This window comes from Callospermophilus lateralis, unplaced genomic scaffold (assembly GCF_048772815.1).
Source record: "Callospermophilus lateralis isolate mCalLat2 unplaced genomic scaffold, mCalLat2.hap1 Scaffold_82, whole genome shotgun sequence".
Lineage (NCBI taxonomy): Eukaryota > Metazoa > Chordata > Mammalia > Rodentia > Sciuridae > Callospermophilus > Callospermophilus lateralis.
The window spans coordinates 4078809-4092428 of record NW_027516260.1 but is presented as its reverse complement, the minus strand read 5'-3'; the positions used below and the strand labels follow the sequence as shown (position 1 = coordinate 4092428).

The following is a 13620-nucleotide window of genomic DNA, read 5'->3' as shown; positions in this document are numbered from 1 at the left end:
AGGAGAGTAGTTAACACCTTTCACTTTCCTCTTTTATTTTGATTTCTTAAAAATGCTGATAATTAATCACTAAACTAACTTTTTTGCCATTTAAATGAGCCATTAGTTAACATGCAATTTGGGAAATAGTGGACAGACTACCTCAAGAAGATATCAATTTAAAAAAATACAAACTTAAAATATTACTATATTCAAAGAACTCCTGAAGTGAAAAAGCATGGTATTATCTGATATGCTTGAAATTCTATTCTGTTCACCAAAGCAATTCCAATAATAAAACTCATTCCTAAAAGCAAAAGTGAAGGCCTAGAGATACCTTGAACACAAGAAGTCTAGTTAACTGGCCAAATAATCATGAAAGAAAAACATTAACTGTGACTAATTGTTTATGGTTCATTGTATGGTCCCTTAACATTGTTACTTCCCATTATGCCATCTTGGTCTTTTAACTCACTCTCTAGTTTCCCCTGATAACTCATTCTTGTCTTTGACCTCTTGTCCTTGACATTCATGCTGATTATAAATCTTTACCTCATAATTAAATTTTTCTCCCAGGTTTCAGACTTCTATTTTCAACTAACTCCTATATATTTTTTCAAAGTCAATAAGTATTCTATTCTTAACTCAATATATTTAAAACTGAATTATTATTTTTTCACAAATTGGTTTCTTTCTATGACTAGAACCATACTCTAGTTTCTTAAGCTAGAAACTTGGGTATCATTCTTAATTTCTGCTAACATTAACGACAAACTAGAACCTAACTCTAAGTGTTGAACTTAACTTTCTATCATACTCAATTCAATCTGGCTGGTCTTCCCATCAATAATTTCATCCCTTCCAACAGATCCTAATGGTATCAACTTAAAATAAAAATCTTATTGTTACTCCCACTATTTAAAATCCTGCTGTAGGTCTTATCACCAATAGCATAAAACATAAACATGTTTCATTAGAGTACATAAAACCTTTCCTGATCAAGCTCCTTTCAATCTCTCCAGTTTTATCTAGCTAACACAACCTGAACTCCCAGTTCTCCCAAATGGATGCAATCTTAGATAAAGCTCAATGCTTAAGACTCCATAGCCTTCCCCAAATTTCCAACCCAGTTACTCCTAACCATACCCTCATCCTACTCATCTCCCCAGGAAAGACAAGACTCTTTTTTCTCCCTCCATTCTTCACATTTCAGAAATTTTCAGTGTATTTATATATGCTTTCCCAATGGATTATAATTTCCTATGGGAAAATGACTCAGTAATTTTAGTTTTCTCTAGCACTTGAATGAATATCCAATGATTATATGAACAAATAAGACTAGGGCTTAGATACACATATCACCTTCCCCTGTGAGTTCTAAGGACAGAATTATGAAATGGTGGACTCTAAGTGATGCTTCATGGTAATTATAAGTCAGAAACTATTTACCTGTTTCTTGTGTTTTTACATTCTGTAGTTCTAACTGGTGTATTTTCTGAAGTTCCTTGATCTTTTCCTCTTGAGTAGAAATAAGCTCCTTTTTAAGATTGCAAAGAGCTTTATCTTTATCATTTTCCATATATTCACGAACCTGATCCACGTGAGATGAATAAACCAGTGAAAGGCATATGCACTGAGCTTCCATCTCTAGCCTTAAATTATTCTGAAAGTGAATATATATTAGAAAAATTTAAAATAATTTACTATAAAATAATTTGCTTTTGCATATACTAAAACAAGAGGAGAAATAAATTATAGTTTAAAACTTCATAAGAGAATCAATGACATTTTTTCTTCATTCTTCATTCAGTTATACTGAGCTACTTCTTTTTTCAAGGACAGTACTATCATTACCTCAATTTTAGAGCAAATTCTGATATTTGGTATAGCTTATGATTTGTCCATATTGGAGAGTCTTTATTCTGACTGTCCGGGACTGCTCCCTACAGGAAAAAGTTGTCTCTGCAGGAAACAGCCTAGAGCCTCAACATTTTAGGATATTTAAAGGCGAAAACCACATCCAGATTGACTTGGCAACCAGCAAGCAAGCAAGCAAGAAGTAGTACAGAAGCTGAATAAAGCCATTAGTGAAACAATGCAATGTCTTAATCAAATTTTCATCTCATTCATTTCTCCTGGGATTTTTTCATAATCATAATCAAAAGAGAAATGGATCAAAGTGACCCTAGTTGAATTCAAATTAAAGAATGGCTACTAACATCTAATTAATTATTCCCCAGAAAGGTACACTGCCCAAGGAAAGTGGGAATCAAAGAGAACAATTTTACACTGTGTAAGAATTGCTATTCTGTATTGCAAGTAGGCTATGCTAGGCAATTAGTAATGTGGTACAGTGATGGGGCTTTCCTATGGGAGAAGCTCTTCTTATGTAATATGGAGTCTCAGGGTAAAATGAAGTCTGTTTGGTCATTGCTTATATAGCCTGGCCTATAACATTCCCCACTGGTTTTATGGAACTAATCAAATCATTAATTAATCATCATTGGTTTACAGCTACTCTAGTGAGTATGGAGGACCATCAGTTTTACAGAATGTATTTTTTGTTTTATATATCTTATTAAATAAACAGTTAAAGATGCAGGGTCCAATTAAAAACCCTAAGAGGACTAACAGCAATGGATCGGCTACAGCTGTGTAAGAGTAGTTAGCCAAGGAGACCAGGAGAACAAATTTTCATACCAATTTCTCTCATGTTGTCTTGGCTCTTCCTTATCTTTCATTTTTATTTTCAAATAATATTTTATTTTCATGGCACTGGGAATTAAACCCAGGGGTGCTCTCTACCTGTGAGCTACATTTCGAGCCCCCTTTTTTTTTTCAATATTTTCATTTTTATGTGGTACTGAGGATTGAACCCAGTGCTTCACATATGTGAGACAAATGCTCTGCCACTGACCCACAATCCCAACCCCAGCCCTTTTTGAGGCAAGGTCTCAACAAGTTGCCAAGGTTGGTCTTGAACTTAGAACCCTCCTCTGCCTTAGCCTCCCAAATAGCTGGAATTACAGGCATGCACCACCATGTCTGGATTTAAAATACTATTTTAAATATGGAAAAATGCAAGCAATAAACTCAAAACCCAAATTAACAAGTACTATAACATTTTCTCTATTTTTTTCATTCCCTGTACTCCCCATAAACTTCTATGTTCTCATCTCTCCTTTCTCACAGGCAACCATAATCATAGTTTGGTACAAATCCAGTCCAATTCTTACATTATCAGTTCTCATTACAATACATTTTGCATTCTCAATGCACTGTATATTTTGTATTTTTATGGACTTACACAAACGATATTAATTTTACAAATTTATTTTCTCATTCAATATGTCTCTGGTATTATTCCATGTAGGTAACGGGGGGTTTAATGTCCAGTACCACAAACAAACAAAAAATTAACAGCATGTAGGCAACAGGTTAATTCATTTTAACTGTGGTATTATGACTATACCAAAATTTGTCCATTTCCTTTCAGGAGATAAATTGGTTTATTCCTAATTTTTGGATAAATGTGCTAATTTCTTTCTAATTAGTGGTTCTCAAATGTAACATGCATCAGAATCACTTGGAATGCTTATTAAAACAGGTTACTTTAGGAACCTAACCCCATCCCCACAGTTTCTGATTCAGGAGAGGTCAAAGAGCTTTGAATTCTAACCCATTACCAAGTAATGCTGTGCTTCTGGTCAGGAACCCCACTTTGAGAACTACTTAGAAATATAACTGCTAGGACACAGATAGTGCATTTTTAACTGTGCTAGATTTGATCAAATTATTTTTATATAACAGTACTAATTTACAATGCTACCAGAAGGTTGAGTACTTATATACTCACATCCTCACCATTCTTTATATCAGACTAACTTCACCAACCTAATGGGTATAAAATGTTATTTTATTTTTACACTGAATAGTAAGGTTGAAAGAATATTTTCATGTTTATTAGATACTTTGATTTCCTATTCAGGCACATGTCTTTCACCTTTCTTCTTCCATTCTCTCTTTAATCCTTCTTTAGTGGACAATTACACTTTTGTTCTTGGAGAGTTAATAAGAATCACTTGTAAAATGGTCTTAAGTCTATCATTTTGGTTTGAGATGAGGCAAAAGGGAAAACTTCTGACCACTACTTAACACTTTAATGATTACTGACTTATTCATTTCTATTTAATGGTTATTTGAACTTATTCATTTCTATTTGCATTAGTTCTGGTAGTTTATATTCTTCCAGAACACCATCTAGAGTTTGCTTATATTTTCAAATCTATTGGCAGAGATTATTTGTAGCATTATTTATGACTTTTAAAATTTCTTGTGGTACCTGAACTTATGTCCTTATTTCATTCTTGATTTTGCTTATGTGTTTTTCCCTTCTTGGTCATATTTTCAGAGATCTAATATCTGTAAATAATCTTTTCAAATAATAAACCTCCAAAGTTCTTGAAAAATTTTTCCACTTGTTTATTACAAGTTCTCTTATTTTTGCTCTTTATTTCCTTCCTTCTACTTCCTTTGAATGTAGATATTCTTGACACTTTTCTATGCTGTTGAATACTTAACTCATTTCAATATCTCATTTATTAAATTGATAATATTTAAACCTAAAAATTATTTTTTACATATCATGTTACATACGTTCTACTTTTTTAAGAAAATATTCATGTCTCTCCTTGTGCATTTACTCTTCCAGATGAACTATAAATCAATTAAGTCAAATTTCTGTAACTTTTTAAATTTTTAGAAGATAATTTGACATTGTGTGAATGTAGGGAAGTCTTTGGCTGTAAAGAACAAGGCATTGAAATATCACAAATCTGAGACTGATTCTAAGGGTAGGATGATGGGTTCTGTGTGCCTGGACATGTGTACAACCAGATGTTCTCATCTGCTTATTCATCAGCTTGGTCTTTACAACAAATTTCCATGGACTGGATGACTTAACATAAATGTTTTATGTATAACATCACCATGTCAAGATAGTTTGGTTCTGATGCGGACCTTTTTCTTGCTTTGAAGATGAGTGATACTCTAGTGTCTTCAAAGGGCCTTTCTTCTTTGGTCCATGGAGAGAGAGAGAAAGCCCTGGTCTCTTTCTCTTTTCAGGATACCAACATTATTGGGTTAGGATTTCATTTTTCATCACTTACATTACTCTTAATTGCCTCCATAAAGACTTTCATTAAACAAAGTGTCCCATTGAGTTTCCAAGCTTTAATATAGGAATTTATATTCAGTACACACTAAATTTCAAATGCAAAATCATAGTAGTATGTTTTCAATATAGATTGGACATTTTGGACCTCCACCATTCCAGACTTATAATTGGAAAAATTCAGAAGGTCAGAGATCAGATCACCTGAGATGCCAATACATCTAGGATTTTTGCATGGTTTCCATCTCCATATCCTCTATGGACTCATTCAGGATTCTTAACACTGGTCTCTGTAGATCTTAAAAATTGTCATTGGTTTCTCCCTGAAGATAAAATGGTTTTGTAAATATTGAGTGTTCAACAGGATCTAACTCCTCCTGTTTGTTTTTGTACCCCACTAATGCTGCCCATACTCAAATATCACATTTACACATTTAGCTATTAGTTGATTATGTCCTTGGCCAAGCCTGTACTTTATGATTTTGTTAATTCCACAGTGAACTTCTCTCTCACTCAGTTCTCAGAATGACTATTTCTTATTATATTTTTGCTAGTTTATATGGTTTTGTTCTCTCATATTAAAATGTGTGAATCTATAACATCTGATTTATTAATTTTTATTGTGTATGCTTATTGTAGAAAGTCTAACATATAATAGATATTCAACAAATAGTTAAATGAATGAATGGAAAATGGATTATTTAGCAAGTGGATCCTATAGTATTTGATAATTAATTTGATGCAGTGAATAATTAAGTAGCTTAAAAATAGTCTAATTCATTTAGACTCTTAAGTTTAAATGAATTTAGCCCTAATGAAGATTGCTGAGGAAACTTGAGAGAATAAAGTACAATATTTTTTCACTGGAAATTTTTAGAAGATAGGTGTGGATTGGTGAAGTGGGTAGAAGTTTTATAAAACATAAGCAAGACAGAATTTATCTTAGTCAAGATTTCTTTGTTAAAATCCTCTAGTAATTAAGTAAAGTCCACTTATTATTTTGTCCCAGGCATTCAATTAAGCAATCTGATAATAATTGCATTGTCTCAGAATGATATTGATTTCAATTATACAATCTCATAAGGATTATTGGTTTTGTAGTTCTTGCCAAGATAAGGAAAAGAGAGTTCATAAGGATAAAATTATTGATCCAGGTTTGAGATCTGGAATGGGTAATACAACTTCCTGAATTTAAGGTCCTTCTGGCAAAATATTTTGTGGTCTTCAACTCTATGCTACTCTGGCAGGAGGACAGGGACTGAATAAGATAATAAGGTTAATCCAGAAGTGTTACTTTCTAGTATTAAAATAATAGGAATACACTTTAGAATTTTTAAAGTTCTCCTGAATTATCTTCTGTGATCCTCATAACATCTCTGTTAGATAAAGGGTTATTGTGGCTATGGTAAAGATCCAGAGTCCAACTCTTTTATTCTAGTTCCTCTACCTGTCACCACTGCTGATTAAAAAAGATTACAGACTTTAAATGAACGTGGCTTCTGTTGAGATTTACAGCTCTGCCATTCCCTGTTTACTTGAAATACATTAATATAAAAATGGGAGTATCCTTTTGACACAAAGAGTGATACTAGAGAAAGTATATATCAGAATCACCATGGGAACATGAACATATTTATATCCATCAAATCTATGCTAAATAATCCTATAAGAATTTTTGAAGTTGGGCATTGTGACACATGCCTATAATCCCAGAGATTAGGTTTGCTGAGGTAGGGGGGTTGCAGGTTCAAAACCAGCATCAGCAACTTAGCAAGGCTGTAAGCAACCTATGAGAACCTATATCAAAACTAAAAAAGAATCAAAAAGGCTGGTTTCATATCCCTGGGTTCAATCTTTGGTACTAAAAAAAAATTGAGATGTGAAAAAACTCAGAAGTGTAAAAATTGAGATTTTCAAGGAGTCTAATCTTTAGAAGTAATTGTGAAGATTTGTGATAGGCTTATTTTGTTATTGTTCTGTGCTCCCCTTTTGAGTTCCATATACTACTTGACATTTGACATTGTCTTTAAAATCAAAATGAGTCAGTGGAATAACCAAAGGAAAACATACACACACACACACACACACACACACACACACCTTCTCAATTGTAAGTTTTTTTCCCAATTTTGAAACCTAATTTTGTCCTTGTTATTCATTTGCCCATTGACATGTCATTGCAAATGTAATGCTAACAGAAAGTAGAAAAAAATTGAATTTTGTATTATTGAACGTGTGAGACTAATCAGATTACTATTTTGCATTAATTAAAAAAGTTACTTGTTGAACACACTTCACGTTAAACAATGTGAATATGGTGGAAATACAAAGTTCAGTAAAAAGCAATCCATATCCTCAAGGGCCTTATCTTTTCCCTGAAATAAAATTCCACCAAAGTATAGGAGGTATTAGTAAAGTAATCTATTTGGGGTACAGTTGGTACAAAAAATAGGTTAGAATTGCAGTGGGGAAAGTATTGAGAATAGAAAAAAATGACTTTAAAAGTATAATTAGTTATTTATATAATTAATACCCCACTTCTTAGAAATATGACTTTAGTATTTTATTGTATTATATATAGAATTGGCTATAATGGGCTTTATACATAATAAAGGTAGGGACAAAAAAAGGAGTTGAGGTGGCATAAGAGCTGGAAATCCTCAGAGAACTCTCTGCAGGTAACAGCGACAGGAATTTGTGACATGTCAAAGTTGGGGCAGAGGACAAAAACAAACAAACAAACAAAAAACAAATATAAAGAATCAAGCCACATAAGCAGAAGAAATCAGGCTCCAAACATCACTAAGTTGTAGAATTTGATTTGGGGAAGAAAGTTTCTTACCTCAAAATGCTATCACTTTGTAAGAGGGCTACGGTCTTCCAGGAAACTGAAACAGCATGGAGGTCCCCCAACTTCAACCCGGATTCTTATAATCAAGTCAGAAAGATTTCAGACAAATCTCTCAGAGTTATAGACATGTTTATTAGAAGGGATGGGGAATTGGGAAAGGACTTAGTCTTAAGGGAGAGTGTGGGCCCTCTCAGAGTAGAGAACGACAGCATGTCTCTCCTGAACTTATTTTATGGGGGCTCCCAGAGAGGTTTTCAGACAGTATCACCCAGGACCACCTCTTCATTTTTTGACTGACAGTAGAATGATATTAGACTTTCAAGTCTCCAGGGCCATGATTACTCTATGTCACCTTGATCAATTTTGACCAGTTCTACTTGGAACCGTTTCTTACAGATTTCATGATGAAGGTGTGTTACCTCCCTGAGTTCTGTGAAAACTATGTTCTTCTTATTGACATTATTTTAGGCCTCTTTTTTTCCTGCAGATTACGGGTAGTTTGTTGAAGAATGTGATAGATCCTATTCACTTAAATCAGGCAGGACTACAGATAAATTGATTCTTAGAAAAGAAAGCATGTGGGAGTCAGGAGAGTAGGCTCATTTTGTAGAATTACTGATTTAACCTCATGTTGCCCCTGCCTCTTGCTTTCTGTCTTCTATCAATGTAAGAAGCAAGTTGGGAGTGAAAAGCTACAATTTGATGGAAAGAATAATGTTTACATTTTAATCACTAACTCCACTTTGCTGCCACTGAAGAGGCACTAATGAAGAATGTCTTGTCTTTACTCGAGTTCAGAACTAATATTGAGCCAAAAGAAGAATCAGTAGATAGAGTGTGACATATCAGGCACAAGAGGAGGGTGTAAGTATAAAATCACTTCACAATTTTAAACTCCAAGATTAGGCAGAATCATCATCCCAGACCCATGATAAACAGGGATATACTCTTTATTTGGGATCTTTTTTCTCAAAGGAAACATAAAAATAAATTTTTAGTACACTTTATACAGTTGTTTGCCCCTAAATATATCAGTTAGATAAATCATGCACCCTTCCCATGTGCAATAATGGCTAGGGGGATGATCAGAGAAAATTCCCAATATGGCAGAGTATATCTAATTTCTATGCAATCACTTTACTTTATAATATCACTTTATCTTTGAGGAACAGAATATTTAACCAAAAATATCCTTCAGCTATCCTTTGATCCTTCAGATTGTTGATTATCTCTCTAAATCTTTGTTTCTCTTGGTTTAACATGTAGAATAATTCTAAGAGAGTTGTTACAACTTTAAGTCTTCATAAAACAAATCCATAAATCTGAAGAAATACATGTTATCTTTTTTTGTGTACCCTATTTAAAATATGTTAATATAATCTTTCCCAGAATACCTTGTGAGATGTATTCTAATGTCTCAAGTTCATCCTCCTAATTTCAAATAACAGGGACTGGAGTTACCACAGATGATGGAGACCCAACAAATTATCCATTGGGGCTGTTGGGAAAACCATGCCTTCTGAGCTCAGTGTTATTCTCTGTCCATTTATTAATAGTAAAGAAAACATTAATGTTCTTGTGGAAAAGAAGGTAAAGTTTGAAATAATTTTTATCAAATAATCTTTTCCTCTCTACCTCATCTAACTTCTTATATTAAAGATTCAAGCTTTTGAACTGATTGCAATACAATTAATTTATGGACAGAGTCAAATGCTAAATCCATTGACTATTTTTTACGAGAATACTAATATAATTCCACTTTAGTTTATGATGAATTATTCCAAAGTAAATGAAAACTGAAATATTATCAAAATCAATTTAACTAACTAAACAAATAGAATCTGTTTTGCCAAGTAATGTTGCCTATACAAAATTTAATTATTTGATCATTTTTTTCCTTTAATGAACAACTATTTGTGTATTGCTCTTCAGGCAGTCAAATGAAACGAACATCAACTATAAAATATACTTATTTGTAATAAGTCAAAATAAAGATGCATATCTGAAATTCTGTATATTCTACATATGCAATTAAAAGAAACCCCACACACATTAGAGTGAAATGAAACACACCTAAGTTATTAACACTGTAATATTATGCTGAATTATAATACTCCACAAAAATGTTTGTTCTCCCTACCTCCCACCTTCAAGTATATGTATATGTATATATATATATATATATATATATATATATATATATATATACACACACACACACACACACACACACACACAAAGAATTTTGATTTAAACAATAAACAAAGCTTCTGTACTATGTGGTTATTTTAATTGGTATGTTTTAAACAGGATATTGTAAATGTTCAGAATACCATGTGGTTAGGTCATTACCACAGGTCTGTGATTCTTAATTATCCATATGAAGGCCAAATGAATCAGTAGTCAAATGGGGGCAATTATCACATTTACAGAAGAACATGACTCTCTGGATGGAGTTTTCTGTAAGCCTCATTTGCTGTTACAAAGTCAGCAGTAGAGCATTTCAATACAAAGGAGAATTGAATCATGCAATATAAGCCAAATGCCATCAGTTTGGGGGATGGAGACAACATGGTAGAGAGTCACATATTTTTTTAAAGTTTATTTTGGCAGTTTTCAGGATATAGAAAATATGGAACTTGTAATCAGAATAAAAATAATTTTATTCTTAAAAACTCACTTTTGGGAACAAAAGTTCCTGTTGCTATAGAATCCACATCTATCCATGATTCTATTAGGCTATAGAAAATGAAGAAGGCTTATTAGGGCTGCCAATTGTAAATTGTTCTCTTTTTCATCTTGGTACACAAAATATATAAATACTGAGAAGATTTTCCCTTCTTGAGCAAATGTAAATATACAGCTCACATGTCCCAAATATCCAGGTGAATAAACTCTCTGGCAATTGACATAGGTGAATACAGTGAGAAATCAAAGAGAAATATAGGTGTTTTCTCCTAATAATTATGCATTGCTATTAATCAAGAGTAATGACTTTTAGCAGCACTGTCTTGTAGCAGTTACAGAAATTAGAGATATAATTGATTCCTTGAGGCTTTAGATGTCCACAAATTTCTCATGTGTTAGTATATTAAATGCCCAAATACAGGCAGTGATAATTCTTTTTTTTTTTTTTTTGTTATATGACCCAGCAGTGGTTTGAATTGAGAAGCAAGTAAAATGCCTGGGAATGGCCCAAGATTCATGTTTTAAAATGCCGCTTTTTTCCTTGAAAGAGCTGAACTTTTTTAAACAACCACCAGACAGACACTGTTTGGTTAATCTTATGCCATGTAAAGGACCCAAATCAAATCCACTTATTAGCTGTCCTTAATGGATTTTGCATTACTCACTCAAGGTCAAACCACTTAAAAATGGCAGACCTGGGATTAAAACCTCTTGTTTCAAACCTTCCCTTATATTTAAAGAATTTTGACATAACTTTGACATAATGTCTTTTGAGTGCTTCACATACGCTAAGGAATTATAGATTATTACACATTGGATTAATTCAGCTAACTTCACTACAATAATAAGAAAAATATATTAATCTTATCTTTAGAGAAATCTGGAGTGATTATAGTCACTTTCAAAGATGGTAAGGTGTAGGGCATGACTTGCTGCCCGCTTCCCAGTATGGGGCTGAACATGTGGCTGGGATGGCTCCTGGCTATCAGCCAGGAGGGGGTGCTGTGGGTGGTGATGGAAAACTCAGAATACCTCCAGGATAGGTCCCCGGACTATTCTGCCCCCCTGGACAGCTTGTGCTTTCCCTTACAGACTATGGGATGGGTTTACACCTGAACTTGCTCCACCCCTCTGACCTTTATCCTGATTGGCTCCTGTGCAGTATATAAGCTGTGTGTACTTTCTCAATAAATGAGATCCAGCATCTCCCTGGCTCCTCTGATAGTCCTCTTGTGAGGGAGGGCTGGGTGCAGGCTGGGTGACCTTTACCTTTCTTGGCTTGTCCTGGTCGGGGCATGCTTTCCCCGGCTTCTCTCGCTGGTCAGGAGGAAAGGGGTGGGGTGGGAGGTAGGAGGGTAAAAACCCCAACAGTAAGGTATGTGATTGTACAACCAGAGTGAGATTTTTTTAAATATCAACTCCATGCATATTTTACAATCTGCCTTCTAGCAATTATGTCCTGTTACTTCTCCACAATTCTGCCTACTCTATTGAACTTTCCTGATACTAAGTGCTTTTGCTAAAATAGGTAGAAAAAGTTCTTCTATAACATAATTCAAGAAAAGGTAAAAAAAAATAATTCATTATTTTATTCTCAGTACTAATAATTAAAACTCTATAAAGCACTATGGAAAAAGGCTTTGATTAGATCACATGGTTATAGGAAACAGGGACACTAAAATAATTATAATCTAAATCTAAATGTATTCATTATAACTAGGAACAATTGAAACTCACCATTAAAGCACTAACAGGGAGCATTTATACCAAAAATATTTGAGATGAGATTCAGAAATAAGAAATTATACAATACAGACAAGGGAAAGGAGGGAGACATTGGAAAAAGAAAGAGATTATGAATACAAAATTTGGAGTAATTTGGAATCAGTGTGGTAAGCAGTGCATGAAAATAAGGCAAAGCTAGTTGCTAATAAAAGAAAGAAAATTGTTATAATATTTGATAAAGTTTATTTTTTACTCATGTAATCAGTTATTTCTTTTTCTGATCATCTCTTTGGTATGTGTTTCCTGAGCTCTTTCTAGAAGATGAAACAATATGACAAATCTTGGAGTAGTCATGAATGCTATGATGATTTATTGGGATGAGGGAGAGGAAGACTTTTCATGTGTACAGGGAAATGTCCAGTTCAGAGCATCTTATAGGGGACCTAGGAACATGTCCTGTGCATTAATGTCTCTCATTTTTAAAAAATTAATTGGCTATTTTTATAGTAGTTTTAGCTTTACCTAAGAATTCAGCTGATGGTATACAGAGTGCCCATACATCCCCTCTCTACCACTCTTCACCCAAATAGTTACCTTATTAGCAAGACTGCATTAATGTAATACATTTATCTGTAACTGGTGAACAACAGTGATACATTATAGTTAATGAAAGTCCATAGTGTTTAGTAGAATATATGAGTTTTATTCTATACCTCTACATCATGTATCCACAAAATTTTGCGGAGTCTTACAGCCCACCTCCCAAAACTGCTGTGCTTCACCAATATATTCTCATCTTTCTTGACCCCAGCAAATACAGATCTTTTTTATATCACTATATTTTATTTTTCTGGAATTTTATAGTTTCAATCATAGTATACATTCCTTACATAATAACTTCTTTTACTTAGCTATGTACATTTAAGATACCACCACCCATTGTTTCTTGATTATGTAATTAATAAATTTTCTATCTAATTGTCTGGATGTACCACAATTTATTTAACCACTCATCTGGTGGCACACTTGGCTTCTTTCAGTTTTGACAACTATGAATGAAGCTGTGATGAAAATTCAAGTGCAGGTTTGCGTGTTGACATAAGAGTATGATAGTTGCAACAATAGTTAAAACTATATTTACATTTATGAGAAACTTCCAAGTCTTTTCCAAACAGGTTGCAGCATTCTGAATATCAAGTAGCAG

The 13620-nt window shown here is 33.6% G+C and overlaps 1 protein-coding gene across 1 annotated transcript in view; it reads right to left on the bottom strand.

Annotated features, from left to right (window-relative positions):
- Nucleotides 1-1624, bottom strand: part of LOC143387486 (A-kinase anchor protein 9-like) — a 30389-nt gene extending 28765 nt beyond the window's left edge. The window contains exon 1 of the mRNA XM_077108464.1: nucleotides 1429-1624. Coding sequence (XP_076964579.1) covers nucleotides 1429-1624 — 196 coding nt within the window. The remainder of the gene's footprint in view (nucleotides 1-1428) is intronic.
- Nucleotides 1625-13620: the final 11996 nt, after the last annotated feature.